General features: G+C 33.2%; 1 protein-coding gene across 3 annotated transcripts; it reads left to right on the top strand.

Annotated features, from left to right (window-relative positions):
- Positions 1–3,184: 3,184 nt before the first annotated feature.
- On the top strand, positions 3,185–19,339 carry LOC115989736 (TMV resistance protein N-like). 3 transcript variants are annotated; one of them, XM_031113572.1, is made up of 8 exons: positions 3,185–3,433; positions 3,625–4,127; positions 10,329–11,424; positions 14,150–14,449; positions 14,687–15,520; positions 15,609–16,308; positions 17,256–17,337; positions 17,834–19,339. In XM_031113572.1, exons 2-6 carry the CDS (start codon positions 3,631–3,633, stop codon positions 16,257–16,259), a joined length of 3,378 nt encoding a protein of 1,125 aa, XP_030969432.1. In that variant the 5' UTR covers positions 3,185–3,433; positions 3,625–3,630; the 3' UTR covers positions 16,260–16,308; positions 17,256–17,337; positions 17,834–19,339. The 3 variants fall into 3 exon arrangements, with proteins under 3 accessions (XP_030969432.1, XP_030969430.1, XP_030969431.1); XM_031113570.1 differs by having other exon boundaries at positions 3,611–4,127; XM_031113571.1 differs by having other exon boundaries at positions 3,611–4,127; positions 17,828–19,339.
- Positions 19,340–20,063: the final 724 nt, after the last annotated feature.

Here is a 20,063-nt window from a genome sequence, read left to right as displayed (position 1 = left end):
TGTGTTAAAATAGAAGATTTAAAAGTTGATACATGAAAAGAAAATGTAAAAGTTAGATTTTAATTTTTACCAGACCACCCTTTTAGATCTTATTTTCTCTTGATTTTTGAATTTTTTTTATGTTTTGAAGGGAAAGAGACATAAAAAGGTAATAAAATATAAATTTATCCATATTTTTAATAGATGTGAGTAACAAGAGATAAACTGAACTAATTTCTAATAAATAAAATGTCAATTTTTAAATTACAAATAAGTAAAAAAATTTCAAGAAAACTGGACGAAGTGTAATTTCTCTTTAAATTTTATAGTAAATATTACTCCAGTATTTATTACCATTTTAGGAAAGAAATTTAAACGGTGTTTCACAGCTGGTCACCACGAAGTTGCTTTGTCGTTTGCCATGCTGTGAAGCACTGTTTTTTCTAAGGGAAATGGCAAACCAACTGTGATGTTTAACAACTTATAGCCTGGTCACTGCGAAATTACCGTAACGAAGTAGGTAACTTTTAGAAAGTCGACTTCACCCAAATTTAAATTTTATAGCAAATATTAGTATTTTATTACCATTAGACAATAAATTTAAACGGTATTTCACAGCTGGTCACCACGAAGTTACTCTGACCTTTGCCACGCTGTGAAGCATTATTTTTCTAAGGGAAAAGACAAACCAGCTGTGATGCATTGTTTATAGCCTGGTCACTACTAAATTACCGAAAAAAAAGAAGACATGTTGACTTGACTCAGAACAGGGGATGCGAAATTGGGAATAAATCTCTCTCTTTCTCTCTTTTACACACACACATACACACACGCGGAGAAAGAACAGTATTCATTTCTTTACAACTCAAACCATCACTTTTATAAGTTCTAGACAAATATTTAACTTTTTTAAAAGGTGTTTTTTAACAACTTTCACCAAATGCTTAGGCACTGTTTGGTCACCACATTTAAACATTAGTGTTCAGTGTTTAAACACTGAACACTAGTGTCCAAAAAAAAAAAAAAAAGTGTTTGGTGTACGGTGTACCAGTTCTGTCCTTATTGTTTGGAAAACATTGTTCAAAAACCAATGTTATAAAACCCATTTTTTGAAATCAAGTCTGGATAGTTTTTAAACAATAAACATTAGTGCTTAGTGGCAATTCCGTAATTATCTCAAACAACAAACAATAGTGCTCCGGTCAGCTTTTTCATACTTTCGTCAGTTTTTTTAAAATGTTTTGGCTCTCTCCTGATTTATGGCCCACCATGTTCTCTTTCCTAATTTAAAATATATTTATTTTGTACTAAATACACATACTAAACACATATTTTATATTTTTTGAGTACCGAAAAATGTTGTTTAAACCATGATACCAAACACTTTTTTTTTTTTTTATTCACACTAAAAATACGTTTTTCAACGACACTTTTTAAACCACAATTTTCATATCTTTTTAAACAACAATTTTTGAAAACTATGACCAAACAGGTCCTTAGTTTTTTTAAAAAGCCCAATTTCATAAACACTTTTTAAAAACTCCACTTTTTCAAAAAGCCTAATTTTAAAAAGTTGAACCAAACTCTCTTTAAGAATTGTTCTAGTACCACATAATTTGGGTATAACTTTATGCTATAACTTGTCATTTGGTGAATTGTGATGAGTAAAAATGCGTCAAAGAGTTATGTGAGGACATTTTGTCAATCACAACTCGTTATGTGGTGAATTGTGGCATAAAATTGTGCCTAATTATCTAGCACTAACATAATTCAAATATTACATGTATTTTTACTTATTTTTTTATCCACATATATTTCTAAAAAATATAAATAAAAACAACATTATCAAACGACCCATAAATTTTTTTGCATATTTGAAAAAGTGAATTTCTACATTCAGCAAAAAAAAAAAAAGAATTCTACAAAGTGTGTTTGTAATGCGTTACCAAACATGCGGTTTGGAAAAGTGCATTTTGACTCAAAAAAGTGGAACCAAACGCGCACATGACTTCACTCAAATTTAAATTTTATAGCAAATATTAGTATTTTATTACCATTAGACAAGAAATTTAAACGGTCTTTCACAGCTGGTCACCACGAAGTTACTCTGACCTTTGCCACGCTGTGAAGCATTATTTTTATAAGGGAAAAGACAAACCAGCTGTGATGCATTGTTTATAGCCTGGTCACTGCGAAATTGCCGAAAAAAAGAAGAAGACATGTTGACTTGACTCAGAACAGGGGTAGGGCGGCTTGATGTATTTGGAGGCCTAAGGTGAAAATTGATCATTTTATTTAGATGTAAAATTACTACTAATTAACATAAACAACATAGAATTTTTTTTTTTTTTTGAATTTTTAAGACAAAAAAAATTTGACAAAAATTTTCATACTTGTTGATGTGGTAGATTAATAATGGTAAGTAAAACAGTGGTGTTAGTGGTAGATTTAGATGAAAACTAGTAAAAGTTTGCTAATTAAACTCTTATTATTATTCTTTTTTTTTAGAAGTGCAACATTCACAATATTTTTTACAACAAATCCTATATTTTAAACTGCTTTTTGTTTTTTATTTGAAAATATCACTATAATTATTTTTTTGCCATCAACAATAGGCTGTAATAATTTGCTACTTAGCATTAGTTGTAAAAGTGTTGTGAAAAATATTGTGGACGACGTTGCATTTTTCTCTATTTTTTTATTTGTTTTTCATCTAATCAAAAAAATTATTTTATTTATTGATTATAAATAATCCTATTGGTTAAAATTTAGGGGCCTTTTTTTTACTTGGGGCCTTAGGCGGTTGCATTTTTTGCTCCACCATAGAGCCGGCCCTGAACAGGGGATGCGAAATTGTGAATAAATCTCCCTCTTTCTCTTCTCTTACACACACACACACGGCGAAAGAACAGTATTCATTCCTTTACTAAACAGGAGTAAAAAATTTATGAAGAAATGTTGGTTTGTTGCTGGGAGAAGGAGAAAGGGGAAAGAAGAAAGAGAGAGAGAAAGAATGCTGCTGGAGAAAGGAGAAAGAAGAAAGAGAGAGAGAGAGTCGTTGGTGATGGATGTGACAATGCACTGGTGAAGGGGCCCACAGTCTTAGCTAATTTACGGACTTGACACTGAGTGACCGGTTTTGAGTGATAAAAACAGCTGAGTTTTCACTTTTGCTCACTCACACCCAATTTTTGAGACACTGAATCATGAGAATGATGATCCGAAACTCCATCCAAACAATTGTGCTTCTGTGGAACCCACATCATTTGGATGATGAAAACAAAAAACTGAGTGATATCACTCAGTTTTGTGGGTTTCCAAACAACCTCTAAATCTCTCTCTTTCTCTCTCTCTCACACACGCGCGGAGAAAGACCAGTATTCATTCCTTTACTAAACAGGAAACTTATCTAGTAGGAATTAAATCAGACGTTGTTTCAGGAGAGTTTCGATCCGTATGTTCTCAATTTTCTCACATATTCATCACTTTTATATCTTTCCTTTCACTTCGCCCTTGAGATGAAAAATCCGCATCAAATTGTTTTCTCTTTCCTTAGTTTTCTTTTCTTTTAATATATTTCTCTTCATTTTAATTGAACGTATCTTTTTTTTTTCGTGGATCTATATTATAGCTCAAGATTTACAGGTTTCCATGAGCACCCAAGGAGCCTCAACTTCATCACCGTCTTCTTCTTCAACACCTCGGTGGGATGTCTTTCTCAGTTTTAGAGGCGAGGACACCCGTAAAGGCTTTACGGATCATCTATATGATGCTTTGATAAGAAAAGGCATTTTTACCTTTAGGGATGATCCAAAACTTGAGAGAGGAAAATTCATCTCACAAGAGCTCGTGAAAGCTATAGAAGAATCGAGATTTGCTATTGTTATTTTCTCCATAAAATATGCATTTTCAACATGGTGCTTGAATGAACTAGAGCATATTGTTAGATGCAGGAAAGAGAAAAGATTGGAAGTTTTTCCAATTTTTTACCATGTGGATCCATCTGATGTACGGAAACAGAGGGGAACTTTTGCAGAAGCATTTGATAAATACAAAGAAAGTTGTAAGGAGAGCATAGAGAAGGTTGAAATATGGAAATCTACTTTGACAGAAGTGGCTAATCTCTCGGGTTGGGATTTACAAGATAGGTATAATTTTCATCACAAATTTATTTCTCATATATAAACATTAAACACCCAGTCTTATTTCATATATCATGAAGTATATAATATAAATAGTTATTAAAAAATGTAGCATATTATGCGTGAATTGAAATATTGCAACATATACTTGTTAAATTTTTGTTATATTATTTTTTTTTTTGAGAAAGAATTTGTGTTATATTATTAGAAATAGTATGTGACCTTTTTTTTATATTTTTTGTTAATTTATATTTAGTGAGACCTCTTCTTTGGACTTAGGTACGCTCCCTTGCAATAATTGAAAAAGAACTATTTTATTTAGGGACATAATTTTTTATTTATTTTTTATTTATAATAAGGACTTAAAAATTTTAGAACCCGTGACTGTTCACGGGTTTGTAAACAAAATAATAATAATTTATTCTGAAAAAAAAAATATTCACTTTTTGTCTCTCTGCACTTCTTCCTGAGTCTCTCTCAATCTCCGAAACTCTCTTCTCTCTCAACTCTCTGCACTGCTCTCTCAATCTCTGAAGCTCTCTTCTCTCTTAATTCTCCCTTGTGATTTTAGGTAGGATCTCCGATTCTCTCATCTCTAAGTTCTCCGTGTTCTAATTGTGGTGGATTGGTGGGTTTGGGTTTTGCTCAGGGTGGTGGGGACCGTGGGTTGTTGTTTTTATTTTATGGTGTTGATGGTTGGAGTTTGAGGTCTGAGGGTGGTGTTCTTCAGATTTTCAGTGGTGGTGGCTAGTTGGTTGGTTCGGTGGTATGGGTTTAGTTGTTCTGGTTTGGGTTTGGGAATGTGATTGTTTTGATTTGTTCCAATTTGGGTATGTGGTTATTCCGATTTGGGTGTGGTGATGTGGTTTTTTTGATTTGTTCCAATGGGTTTGAGGTGAGTGGTGGATGGTGGATGGGTTTCTTGTTTTGGGTTTGTGGTTGGGGGTGTTTGTTGATTGTGGCTGTGGGTCTGGGTTTTGCTCGCCGTGAGTTTGGGTTTTGCTCACAGTGGTGGGGACTCTAGGTTGCTGCATTTGGTGTTGATGGTGGATTGGTGCTAGTCTATCCACTTCAAAAAAATTTTTGTGCGTTGATGGTGGATTGTGGATTTTTGTGGGTTGCTAGTGGTGGTGGTGGTGGTGTCAGTAGATTTGTGGTGGTTCTTGTCCAGAAAGAATAAACAAAAATAAAGAAATGGTAAATAAAGAATTAAAAAATAATATTTAATTTAAGTGGTTAAAGAATAGAAACGAGGATGTAGGGTGTATTGACAAATGAGTTGGTATAATGGATAATGTAACTTTTTAGACGGAAAAATAGAGACCAGTTTACAAACTAGGATGTAGGTCACAGATGCACTTCCAACAACTTTGACAAAACTTTTCCCAAATACAATTATGCACACAAAACTACATAAAAATGAGAGAATAGGTACATAAAATTTGTCACTAAATAAGCCAACAAAACTTGTACTAAATAAGAATAAGAACAAACGAAACGTAGAGAAAGAGAAAATGCAGAGAAGCAATCAGCAAAAACGCAGAGAGAGAAGGCGAGCGAAACTGAAAAGAAGAATAAGAACTAATAGTGGTGCGATCTCAATGTTTGAGGTTGAAGCTTCATCAATGGTTGAGCCAGTAAGTACAAAAAAAACTCTGAATCAATTGAACCTGCGAGAACCGTGACAACCGTCTGCAATTTTCAAACCTGTGAGGTTGAACCGCAGTTTGCACGGTTCATTGAGTTTTTCATATATGCCGGTTTTTGAGGATAAAAGAACCGTTTTGGTGAATGGTTTCCAGTTGTCTCGGTCGGATTGTACGGTCTAGTATGGGTTTCAAAACCTTGATTTCAACTACTGATTTAATTAAATTTTATATGGAAAAGAGACTGAAGGAAGACATGATTGATTTTGAAATTTGAGGTACTAAAATCAACACAATTAAGAGCATTAGACAAATTTTTGTACTATTTAGAGAATGAACAGTGACTTTTACCTTTTGACTACCCATTTTTTCAAATATACTTTCTAACAGATTCTCTATTTCATTTAAATATTATTTCTTCATTCATTATTTATTTTTTTTAACAACTACACATCTTTCAACATTTTTTTATTCAATACCTTATTATTATAATAGAAAAAAAATATTTGAAGAATGAACAGTAGCCCATTAGATTTGATGAGCTACTGTTCATGAGCCAAAAAAAATTCAGGATATAGAGAGTCCATTGGAGAATGAACAGTAGCCTATTTTGTGAGTTTACTCTCTAAAGTAGATAGCATTTTGTGTTTAGCTCTCCTGTTGGAGATGCTCTAAGAAAGCTTGTTGTTTAACTCATGTAGCTTCTTGATGTTGGGACATAGAATTGTTATTCTTAGATATTCATACTGTTATATGTATATATTCATATATTAATGATTCACATTTTTTCAGTATGTTCATATATTACTCTTAGTTATTCATGCTGTTATGTATGATAAATCTAGTTAGATAATTTAATGGAAATGAAATAGAGAAATTAGTTTCAGATGATGATTCCCTTCTGAATAAAAAAGTTTCATATATTATGTACAATTATGCACAACAAAACTACATAAAAATGAGAGAACAAGTACATAAAATTTGTCACTAAATAAGCCAACAAAATTTATTCAATTCAGGCTTTTTGTCCAATTTTGTTAAAAATTTTACTTTAAAAAAAAAATTATTTTCACAATAAAAAAATCTATAAAAGCATAGAACAATCTGTATAATGATTCAAGCAATAAGAATGTGCTCGTTTGTTACTCTTCTCTCTTATCTCTAGGAGGCCCAGCTGTGTTCGAATTCAGCTACCACACTTTCCTTGAGCTTTCTCTTCGTCTTAACATACTGATTTGCTTTTATTATTATTTTGATTTTTTCTATTGAATTGAAACTCCCTCCCTCACATGTTTAGCCTTTAATTTATAGGTGTAGTGCAGTACATTAAGTTCTCTAATTAAATTTCAAAAACATAGTTGCACCGCATTTAATTATTCTTGGAAAGAATAATATTGTATTTATTGGTGAACGCAATAAGGTGTTTAATTTAATTTAGGAACCTAATGTACTACACTTAAGGTATCGTACCTCAGTTTATCCTTAGCCTTTTGTATTAGCTTGTTTTAGAAGCCACCTTTGTATTCTCATATCTCAAAATTCTTACAGAAACCAATTACCCAATTCCCCAAAGGCAAAAGCCTCTCACCTTCATCCAAATGCTCTCACATTCTCACTCAATTCATCCCTCTTCCTTAATAAAAAGTTTCTTATTTTTAGGTAGGAAAATATGACATTCAAATCTTGAGATGTGCAAAATTCATCTTTTCCTTTTTCAATTATATTTTAGATTAATTTCTTTTTATTTATCTTATAGTTTATAATTTTCTTTCTTCTTTTTCCTTTAATTTATTAAATCAATTGGTAGCACTAACTTATCAAAAAAAAAACCTTATACACACGTCAGAAATAAAATATTGGATTTGGCTTTGATATTTGAAGAAGAGCAAATCTTGAAGTTGATGAATGAAAAAAGATTTCATGCTGAATGTTGTGTTCTTATTGTGTACATGGAGGCACATTTTTAGTTGATTAATAAAAATTTTACTTATATATAAGAAAATTTGATGTATGAAAATTTATTGGTGCAATTATTAGTAGGGGCACCACCTGATTATTCAAAATTTGACAATGCCTTTAAATGTAAAAGTGATATTAACTTTTTTTTTCCCCTTTTTGGCCATAAATCTCTATTTTGGTTGAGTTTAAATTATTTTATGGGAAATTAAATGTTTCGATCATAAACTATACCCTATTTTACACTTAACCCCTTGAACTACAAGGATTCACAATCAGCCCCCTAAACTAAAACCTGTATAGCACTTTTCCCCCTCCCGTCACTTTCTTAATTAAGTTGGAGGGAAAAGCACTTGAGTCATGTGGCACTTGTTGACGTGGAACCCATTAACACCACCTGAAATGACCACAATGCCCTCCTTAAACCAAAAGCAAATTTCCAATTTCCCCTAAAATCTTTTTTGGCTGGAAAGAAAGGAAAATGAACAAGATGAACAACAAACCTCGAAAATGAACTATGCCATAGGAGATCAGATAACAAATCGATTGTGATGATCAGCGAATCCGAATGAATAACAAACCCATAAAATGAAATATGCCGAGAGATTAAACAACAAACCCACTGAGCTAAACAACAAATCCAGATGAGCAACAAACCCAAAACATTAACAACAAACCCAGAAAATGTACTATGCCACAAAGAGATCAAACATCAAACCCAAGATTACAACATCAAATCAAACTTAGACATAAACCTCATCCCAATTCTCCAAACCCAGACTCGATTCAAATCTCTATTTCGGCTTCATAGGCAACTAGATATGAAAACCCTTCACCTAAATGTCAAAATTCTAGGTTGATTGCCTCACACCGAAGTAGCAAATCAACAAAACTACTGAATAATTGCCAATTGAAGGAGGTGCTAAAACCCAAACCCTAACCTAACACATCTTGTAGTGATGGTCAGAATGGTGGGAGAACAACCACTTTTGACCACGTTGTTCTTGTGGGTTCATACAACTAGCTTCTTCTCTTTGTTGTTGACGAGTTTAGGTTAAGGTTATTGTACAACTAGCTTCTCTCTTTGTCCCTGGCAGGTTGTGGTTGGATAATCAGGTTCGGGTCTGTGTCAAGGCTTATTGGGTGTGTGGTTCCTACGTGCTAAGCTATTATGTCAATAGTCTATACACAAACCAAGAGATAGAGACAATCAATCTAGGTTCAGTGAGAGGGAATTTAGGTTCAATGAGAAGGAATTTGGAGAATGATTCCATCTATTTTTGGTTTCTCACTTACTCTTATGGATTCATTTTGGAGAGAGATTTACTTCTCTTTATTTAATTTGGTTCAACGAGAAATTAAACTATGCGCTTGGCTATTATGTCTTTGTATTTTCTTTCCCCTTTTTAAGTTACTAATAATGAGGGGTATTTCGGTCATTCCAAGTGGCATTATTGGATCCATGTTAGCAAGTGTTGCATGAGTTTCACGTGACTATGTTTTTTTTATCTAACTTAATTGGAAAAGTGAAGGAAGTGGATAAAGTGTTGCACAAGTTTTAGTTTCAGGGGGCGATCATACATTCTTGTAGTTCAAGGGAGTAGGTGTAAATGGGGTATAATTTAGGGTGGAAAAGTGTAATTTCTCCATTATTTTATGGTTGCCCATAGTGTTTTTGTTAAATTTAATTTCTTGTTATATACTTATATTTAATATCTATGAATGTTATACACTAATGGTTGTTCAAAAGATATGAGAAATCTAGAGCAAAAAGTGACCTTAATAATGTTTAATTGATAGTTTACATTGAAAAAGAAATTGCTCAAAATTTCACAATGGAGATGATAATGGATAGATTTTTATTATATAAAAGACCACTGTTGATTATAATTTTAATGGAGGATGCTAAATGCTTTTTTTTTTTTTTGAATATTTGTTAAATATATCTATGGCAAATTGAAAAACTCATGTACACTCAAGAAAAGTTTAGAAAGGATGAACAATTCTCATATAAGATAATTTTGTTGATGTGTAACTTTTGTGTATATAGAGATATATAGTAACTTGAGTTTTTCTTGAATTGCAAATTAATATGATAGTTTAGTCTCGCCCCCCTCCCCAAAACAAAAAATTTTGGTTCCACCTTTGATTGGGTTCATTGTAATATAAGATTTGTACTTCACTCATGTATTAAAGATGTAGCTCTTAAGAGTTTCCTTTGTAGATGTATACTGCGAGACTAAACCACGTAACTCTCATATGTTCTTTATTTTATAGTTTTACTTCCGCTAAGGGTAGTTACATCCACGAATTTAGTCCACGTAATTCTCTTCTGTTCTTATATGGGTAGTTCTATCCACGCTACTTGAGCAAATGAATTCAAATGTGTTTAAGCAAGGATACTAATATTTTTCTTCCTCTCGGGGTTTTTTTTTTTTTTTTTTTTTTTTTTTTTTTTTTTTTTTTTTTTTAATTGGTTTGGACCATCATGTAATTATTTTCTATCTTGTTCATTGGCATGAGTTAGAATTCATCCAACACGTTGTGAGAAATAATAAAATATTTGGTTTGGCCATCACATGAATATTTTCTATCTTATTTGTAGGCGTGAGTCAAACTTTATCAAAGACATCGTTGAAGAAATGTGGAAGAAATTGAGTCCAAAATTCTCAAGAATTAACAAAAACTTGATAGGGATACAATCTATCGTGGACAAATTGATCACTTCATATTTAGATTTTGGGAATAATGTTTGCATGATAGGGATTTGTGGTATGGGGGGAATTGGAAAGACAACTCTTGCTAGAGTTGTTTGTGAAATGTATTCTGATAAATTTGATGTTTCTAGTTTAATTGCTGATATTAGGGAAAAGTCAAAAAAAGGTGATTTGCTTCAATTACAAAAACAATTTCTTAAAGAAAGTTTGGGGGTTACAGAGATTTGGGATGTTCATCAAGGAGTTGCGATAATGAAGGATAGGTTACGTCATAAAAAAGTTCTACTTGTCCTAGATGATGTTGATCACATGGACCAATTAGAAAATTTGGCTGGAGAGCGTCAGTGGTTTGGATCAGGGAGTTGGATCATCATAACAACAAGAGATGAACATTTGTTGGCCAAACATGGAGTTCTTAAAATATATAAGCCTAATGGACTCAATAATGATGATGCCTTACAACTTTTTTGTTCGAAAGCCTTCAATAATGAGCAACCCAAAGAAGATTATACGTTGCTCTCTCAAGAATTTGTAAAATATGCTAGTGGCCTTCCATTAACTCTTGTTACATTGGGTTCCTTTTTATTTGGAAGAAAAATAGATGAATGGCAAAGTGCATTGGACTTGGTTAAAAAAAAATCTAAAAAAGAAATTTTTGATATACTTAAAATAAGTTATGATGGACTAGAGGAGGAAGAGTGGAAGGAGATATTCTTAGATATTGCATGTTTCTTTAAAGGGTGGTCCAAATTGGAGGTAATACATATATTAGAGAACCGTGGTTTTCAGGCAAGTATTGGTATAAGTGTTCTCTTGGACAAATCTCTCCTAACTGTCATAGGATACAATGAAAGATTGGGGATGCATGATCTACTACAAGAAATGGGTGAAAAAATTGTTCGTCAACAATCACGTGAAGAGCTTGGAAGGCAGAGTAGGTTGTGGCTTCTTGAGGACTTGTTTCGTGTATTGGAGTATAATATGGTAAGAAGCTATAATTTTATTTTAGCAAATAAGATTTAGTATAGTGACATAATTGTGTTCAATAAATTAGTTCTTGAAAAAAAAAAAAAAACTTAAATAGGTTAAGTGGTTACCTAAGTATCTAAATAACAAAATATAGAATATGTTCATTTAACATGCTAATATATTGTCTATGACGATTTCTTAGAGCATTCATGTTAGTTCGAGTAGAATTTGTTGTCTTTTTTAACAAGGAACGTATTTGTTTTATTTTACAAAACTATTTTTCAAAAACACCTGTGTCATATTATCTATTTACACTGCATTTCTTTATCATTTTTTTAATTAATTCTCCCAAATCATATCTCTCTCCTCCTTAAATTTTTTTTTTTTAATTTTAAAAAACCAGTCTCTCTCACACACAATCAGTTTCACTCTTTCTTCCTATCCAAACCCATCAAACCTGAGACTCTCTCTCTCTCTCACACACACACACACACACACACACACACACACGTAAATCACTCTTACATAACCGCTACCTACCTTGCCATCATAGATTAACCCAAAATCCATCCATAACCAATTTGGCGACCTTAGTCGATGATTTTGAGTTCTCCCACACACCAATGGTGAGATTTGAAGTTCCCCTACACCATGGATCTCCGTTGTATGGTTTTTTGTGCTACCAATTGATTTGACTTTGAGTTTAGGTTGATGGGTTTGAGTTGCTGTTGGGTTTGATATGGATTTTTCAGTTGATGGGTCAATCGGGTTTTGTGATAGGATGATTAAATTGTGATGGTGGTTGATTGGTTATAGTTAGGGAGCAACACACACAGAGAGAGAGAGAGAGAGAGAGAGAGAGAGAGAGAGAGAGAGAGAGAGAGAGAGAGAGAGAGAGAGAGAGAGAGAGAGAGAGAGAGAGAGAGAGAGAGAGAGTGTGTGTGTGTATGTGTGTTAAAAAATGAAATACAAAGCTACAGTAACCTCTATATTTACATGGTTGAGCATTTACATCAGCTCGTGCAAAAATTTCTATCTATTTTAGTTTAAGAACCTACATTTTCTATTTTACAAAACCACTTTTCAAAAATACCCATATCAGATTATCTATTGTACATTTTATTTTATTTAAATAATTATTCTTCATTGTTTTTTTATTATTATCTTTAGAGAGAGAGAGAGAGAGAGAGAGAGAGAGAGAGAGAGAGAGAGGAATTTGATGAGATAAGAGATGAGAGAAAATTTTTTAAATGATATTCAAAGCTACAGTAACTGTGTAGAATACATAGTTACTATAATAACTTTGTAAATTTATATATCTTTAGCTTGATTGATGCTAGCGATTTTGGGGCTTGAATGTTTAAATTTGACACATTTTTCTATCATACACTCGTTGGTCCAAATTTTCTCTATAGCTTTGTAAATGTTTTATACATTTTTAAATGATATGATGTGGGTAGTTTTCGGGGTTAGTTGGCTAAAATGTGACTCTTAGTCTATTTTATATAGACTGATGTGAATGCTCTTATATTTTAAAATCATAGTGCTCCATTATTGTTTTAATGTATGACAGTATGAGATTTAAATTGTTTAAAAAATATAAAATCTTTAAAATATGATGTACTATGATCTATTAGTTACTAAGAGGGCTTAATATGTAGTACATTTTATAATTAAAATGTGATGTTGTACTATGATCTATTAATTACTAATGTGACTCTTAGTTTCGGTTTGTGATGTTAAAAAAAATGTGTTTTGAAGCGTAATGATTTTAAAAATTGTTTTTTGAAAATGTGTTTTTTTAAAAATGAGATTAATGTTATGTTTTGTAACAGTTTTTGTTTTCTATTTTCAAAAGCTTGTTTTTGGGAATATAAAGAAAAAACAATTTTTTTTTTTTTTTTTGTATTTTTGAATTCAAAAACATGTTTTATTTGTTGAAATTAAAAAAAAAAAAAGTTTTTTGAAGGAAAAAATAAAACTAAAATATGTTGTTACTAGGATTTGAATTTTAATACTAACTCATTAAATGAGACAGATTCATTGAATAAAATGTGTATTTTTATTGACTTTTAAAAACTAGAAATTGAAAACAGGGTTTTATATGTTTTCATTTTCTTTTACAAATTGAGTTTTGAGATTTTTTTTTTTTTTTTTTTGGGTTGCCAAACAAATTTTTTAGTTTAAAAAATGAAAAAATAAAAATTTGGAAACAGAAAATAAGGGGAAAAAAACAGTTACCAAACATATCCTAAGTGTTTGATAAAATCTGTGGAAACTGGAAAGAATTTCTATATGAAAAAGTTGTAGTGTGTAAATGTAATGGAAAAGCAAAAAACACTATGAATTGTATTATCTTAAAAACGCAAAGTCAAACACCATCGTTATACATTTTCATTTAAATCGGTCTTTTTCTCCACAAAATCACAATGTCAAATGGTAAATTGGTAATTTGGAGCGCATCTTACTATTTTCTATTATTAAATTTGAAATTTTGACCCGCCATTTTTGAGAGGCAAGTGGAATGCAAAAATTAAATTATTTTTAGTTCGGGTTCAATGAGGCGATTTCCCACCTTAGCCTTCTTGAGCATACCAATAATTAAGAGGAGGTTATATATGGAAAATTGAGGGATTGGATATTTTTATCTCCTTTGAAGGCTTTACTGTAGTAATTCTAATGTTCTTAATTTTTATCATTTGCTTGTGTAAATCTCAAGTGTTTGCCTTTGAAATCATAGGCAACAAATGCAATTCAAGCCATAGTCATCAAGAATTGGGAAGCAAGGTCACGAAAAAAAAACTATGGGGAAGACTTTGAAGAATTTCCGGAAGGTTTTTCAAAGATGTCTAATCTTAGATTGCTAATAATTGATGGATTGCACATCCCAAATGCTCTCAATCGTTTTCCTAATAGCCTACGACATCTTTCATGGGAATACTGTTCTTTAAAATGTTTGCCATCTAGTTTCCCACCAAAGGAACTTGTTGAACTTGACTTGCGGGATAGCAAGTGTGAATATCTTTGGGAAGGAGCAAAGGTAATTTTTTTTTTTTTTTTTTTTTGAGAAATCCGAGCAAAGGTAATTTGGTTCTTTTAACTGCGTTTCTATTATTTATTATTTCTCTTTTCTTTAAGTGTAGCTACAATATAGTGCCGGTGTATTTGAGCTTTCTCCTTTCATTAATAAGGTTGTTTTAATTTCAAAGAATTCTTTACTTATTAAACTAAATTTTGTGCTTAATGGTTTTTTTTTTTTTTTTCTTCTTTTTAACAGTGTTTAGAAAACTTGAAGTCCATCAATCTTTCCTCGTCCAACCTTATTAGGACACCTGACTTTTCAGGGGCTCCGAGACTTGAGGTACTAGACCTTAGATGGTGCGACAATTTGGTTGGGTTACACCCATCTATTGGACAACTCAGCAAGCTTAAAAGTTTAAATCTGAGGTTCTGCGAGTCTCTTACCAATCTACCCAGCTTGTCATCTAAAATGGAGTCCCTTACGTCTATTGATCTTTCTAATTGCTCAAAAATCAAGAAGATTCCAGAATTTAAGGGAACTATGAAAAGCCTATCGGAACTTATTTTGGGTCGGCCTGCTATTAAGGAACTACCACCCTCATCAATCGAGTGTTTGACTGGCCTTGAAATTCTAGATCTAAAAGGCTGGAAAGATCTCAAATGCCTTCCAAGCAACATGGATAGTTTGAGGTCTCTTAAATTTCTCAATCTTTCTTGGTGCTCAAAGCTTGCCAACCTGCCGGAGAACTTACGGAAAATAAAGTGTTTGGAAAGACTTGATTTGACAGGGATGTCTCAACTTGAAGAAATAGAACTTAATCGTATAGGCTGCTTGTCCTCGTTAAAATATTTATCACTATGTTGCCACAAATTGGTCACCCTGCCTGCAATCTTCAGTCAACTTTCAAAACTTGAAGTTCTTGATTTGAGCGACTGCTGGAAGCTTCTTTCAGTGTCAGAGCTTCCATCAACCACGAGATATATAAATTTGTATCACTCTTTTCCACCATCTTATTCTCCCCCATTTTTTCGTGGGTATGATGAGAGCAGTGGTGGAGTGGCATTTACAATATTGAATCGTTACCTACAGGTAATCTCTTCTTTCTCTCTCTTTGACTCTTTCTCTTCACTTGTGAAATGGAATATCATGTGTTTTTTTTTTTTTTTTTGGGGTACAGGGACTCTTCTGTCAAAAAATTGGATATGAAAATGCTACCAAAAGAAAAGAAGATGGATCTAAAACTGAATTTCAGATCATTATTCCCGGATGTTCAGTTCCGCGGTGGTTAACTTATCAAAGTAGGGGGAACTCAATAAGCGTAGTGTTGTCTCCAAATTGGTGTAACAGTAGATGGATGGGATTCACTCTATGTGCTCTTTTCAATTCATTTGTCTATTCTGGTTTGAGAGCTCGTGTGAAAGCCATTGGTGATATGCCTCACAGTCAATATGTCTCTAAATTTCATTTTGAGACATCTAAATTTCAATTTCATTTTGGGTTCTGTAGTTCGAACCATGTTTGGTTATTGTATTTGTCTCGTGATGATTGGTTTAGTACTGTTGGGAATGGTGAATGCACTCAGATTGAGGTTGTATTTGAAGTCGACTCTCCTTATTCAATGAATCCTGTGGGACAATGTGGGGTCAGTTTGGTATATGAGCTAGACATGGAATTGATGGAAGAGTTAAACCAAGCAAATGCACAATGCAGCAGCAGTAGCCGTGTCATTACTTTTGAAGGTTGGGATGGTGTCCATCGTGGATTTGTCAAATCAAAAAGAAGAAAAGAAAAAAAGAAAAAGAGTAGCCGTGATGACTGTGATGACTAAGTATTTATTTAATGTGAAAAAAATGAAATATTTCCCTCTTCATCCAATGGTAATGACCAATTCCAACATCCTTCCTGTTATAAGTCTAATCCTAGTTTCTTTTCTTTTCTTTCTTGCCGTACAGTTGGTTTGGTCGCTAACAAGTATAGTCCAGTTGTCTTTTAGTTTTTCTTCATCACTTTCAAGAAGCTTAATAACTAGTATAAAACCTTAGGCAAGTTTCAGATAGGAAATACATTTTCAAGCTTCACTCATTATGCTGCTCTAATAAGAAATTTGCTAATATAGATGGTTCAAACCTAATTTTGCATCATATTTATGGTTGATCAGTGTTCCTTCTTTTATCTATGTGAAAACTGAAAACCTAGTTCTCTGATTGTGTCTATTTTCTATTCACGCTTTGAGTAAATTTTGTTGGTATTGAGATTGGTACCATTTGTTGATTTTTTTTTCTCTGTAAAAGTTTGAGGGAGAGAGACAAAGGGAGTTGAAGTTTCTGCATCTTTAAGAATTCTCATTTAGTTTCTTTTTCTTTTTCTTTTTCTTGCTTTACTGCCATTGATATTTAGCAGTTTGCACTAATGATTTTTTCGGTTAACTCTTACAGTTAAGATTTGAGGAAATTATACATTGATAGTCATCCATAAAGAGATTTTGTGGGGGCAGATTAATATTTCTGCAATCTCTCTTACCCACTCTCTGATTTGTTTTGACATTGAAGGTTTTTAAAAAAAAATTCATCCATGTGCATTTTTTTAGTTGGATTAATATAGATGATACTGCCATTGGGTTTTATAGTTGATGAAGTAGCTAAGGAATTTGAGAATATTATTTTTATTGTTTGGAATTTTAGTTCTTATTGAAGATTCAGGTCCATCAATGAGTGCATATGTATTGTTTGTGAAAATGTCTGAATGAGTTTTTATGTTTATGTATTTTTGTTCTTTGTTGGTGATTTTTCATGGGCTTGCTTGTTAATTCCTTTTGCTTTTGCAGTTAAGAACTAAACTTAAGAAAAAAGAGACTGTGGAGTAAGGGGCATTGGAGAAAGAAACTATTTTGGCTCGTTGGATCTCATGTAAGTATTTTAAGTCGCATTATTTAATTTACATTTTACAATAATTTTCTCTTATAATTGTATAATTCTTTTGTCATTATCATTGTGAAAAAGTGAAAGAGCAATTTTAAGGCTTTGATCTTCTAGATTATGTGTGTTTACCTAACAAGGTATGAATTAGATCTATGATATCAAGCAAGAGAGAGGGACTGAAAACAAGAAGATTCAATGACATATTTTAAAAATTTTACTTGGTTCCATGAAAATCAAGAATTGAGGCAGTTGTCATATGATAAGTATATTGCTAATTGTCTTAAATGATGGTCTGTGTACACCATCCTTGTCCTTATTTACATTTCTATTTACTCATACAAGTCAATTTTCTTAAATCTTTGTTTAATTATGACAATGAAGTTATTTATTTGCTGTCTTCTGGAGTTGAATTTTGTTATTCTTATATAAAAAAATTAGTTCGTGTAGAAATCAAGTAATAAATCAAATACATTCCAAGTTTCAGGTGTTCGGAGACTTTTCTTGCTGTGATAGTTAGGTTGAGATCCTAGGAATTTCATGGCACTGAGACTTGAAGAAATGTTGTTGATAGATGGTTATGTACTTGGAGGCTGTTGAGGGATAATTCGCCAATTCGGCTAAGCCCATGCCTATCAGATTCAAGAATTGGAACAACCCACAAAGGCACACATCTAAGAGAAAGGCCCAAAGTGGTTTTTCTTACATTCGCCTACTCACATATCCGCAGTTGCAGCAGCAGGTGGGTGTCCCACGTGCACACAAATTCAAGCAAGACCCTAGGTCCGGTCCTCATCAACACAAGCGTCTTCCTCAAGCAAAACAATCAAGGAAAGTTCAGAACTCACTTCGGCCATGGTTTAGCGGTCTTAACAGAGATTCATGAAAGGACAGGTCCTACCGTCCTGTATCGGGGTCACCATCAACTCCGAGGAGCAGGGTCAAACGGTCCAACACCTCCGAGACAAGCAAGATGCCTAAAACGAGATCACAAATTGAAAGCAAAAAGTGAGGAATTCTAGTTGCAGGAGGAAGAAGAAAAAGTGAGGCAAGGACTTTCCTCTTCTCAGAGGATAATAGGCAGTGCCCAAATAAGCTAGAGAAACCAAGAGGAAAAAGTGGGGGATACGAAAACCCAAGTCTAAATTCTCACCCTATATGTAAGGGTAAAGATTAAAGAGACTCACTTGTAGGGGCAGATGAAAAAAAGAGAGAAATCGGTCATTGAGAGAATTCAGAAAAGCTTTGAATTTTGTTTCTCTTTTGCCCTTTTTTCTTCTTCCTTAATTCTCTGCTTTGTGCATCTTGGATCAAATAGTCCTAATACAGTAATACCTCTTCATCACCGTGTCCAACAATGGCTCCAAAGTCAAAGAGCATGAAGAGAGAGAGCAAAGCGGAGGTAGCAGCTGATGCCTCTTCCCACGCACCTATACCAGATGTTGCCATCCTCTATGAGATGTTGCAAACCATGCAGCGAGAATAGCTAAAGCTTGCTGAGTCAATCAAGCAACTGAGAGAGAGTCTCTATAAGCAAGCAGCGGGAAAATGTTGTCTGATAAGGAGATTGGCTCTACCGCCAATAACCAGCAATCTATCATTCGATGGCCTCCCTATCCGATCGAGTTAATGAAAAAGCACACTATCCAAAGAACTACAAAACTCCTATCTTCGTCCACTATGATGGGAGCAGGGAGAACACGACAGAGCATGTCAACAAATTCCTCGATACAGTGGGACTGTATGCTGGTAATGAAGAGCTATGTCTAAGAGAGTTTTTTAAATCCCTTACATATAGGGCTTACACATGGTATGCCACACCCCCATAAGTTTCAATCAGGATTTGGGATAAGATGGTAGACGATTTCTGCAATAAGTTCTTCCAGGAGGAGGAGAGGATAACGTTTGTCAGTCTTTGTAATAACACCAAGCAAAATGTGAATGAAGGTGTGGTGGAATTCATCCGAAGATTCATGGACACAGCCTTGGATTGTTATGACAACAATGAGGAACATGAGCTTGTTGAGGCGTGCATCAACAATATGCTCTCGGAATACAGGTTGCACCTCGAGAACCTAAATATTGTGCAATTTGTCGATCTGTTACAGAAGGCTTGAAGGACAGCCCTCATAGTATCAGAGAGGAGATAAAAGAGTCCAAGTGTTTGTATGCGTGATTTGTAGCTGGATTTGGGCTTTAAGACAGGATTTAAAATTTTCTATTTATAAATCCTGACTTATGCGAAAATTCAAAAATGGTAATGGCAATTATGTAATGGTTGTGCGTTTGTTCTTTTGCACATTTTTATACTTCAAGTTGATTGGAATGTCTTTTTGAGATTGATAGCGCGAGTAGAATGAAATTGTTTGCACCCCAGTCTTTCATATATACAAAATAAAAATAAATAAATAAAACTATATAGATTATATACCATTTTTATGAGTAGGTGACAACTGACAATCTTCCAAGAAAGCCATACTCACATACAAGAATTTGTTGAAAACTTGATTGCCAAACCACCATATCTCTTCAAAAATATCAAACTAAAATTCAGTCATTAATCAAAACCAATCCAGATTTTTCCGGGAAATTTTTCATTAAAAGTTCAAAATTCCCACACAATTTTTAAAGCATATTCTAATTCAAGTTATAATTTCACACTACCATAGAAATCGGTCTCATTTTTTTTTTTTTTTTCAGTTTCCATTAGCAAAAAC

This window comes from Quercus lobata, chromosome 5 (assembly GCF_001633185.2).
Source record: "Quercus lobata isolate SW786 chromosome 5, ValleyOak3.0 Primary Assembly, whole genome shotgun sequence".
Taxonomy (NCBI): Eukaryota; Viridiplantae; Streptophyta; class Magnoliopsida; order Fagales; family Fagaceae; genus Quercus; species Quercus lobata.
The sequence above is the reverse complement of the archived record's forward strand: the minus strand, read 5'-3'. Positions and strand labels throughout refer to the sequence as shown.

Bases quoted from the DNA above. Each gene is read 5' to 3' on its own strand.
- LOC115989736 (XM_031113572.1), top strand. From the start codon at position 3,631: ATGAGCACCCAAGGAGCCTCAACTTCATCACCGTCTTCTTCTTCAACA. The intron at 4,128-10,328 runs GTATAATTTTCA...TCTTATTTGTAG, and splicing joins GGTTGGGATTTACAAGATAG to GCGTGAGTCAAACTTTATCA. The intron at 14,450-14,686 runs GTAATTTTTTTT...TCTTTTTAACAG, and splicing joins ATCTTTGGGAAGGAGCAAAG to TGTTTAGAAAACTTGAAGTC.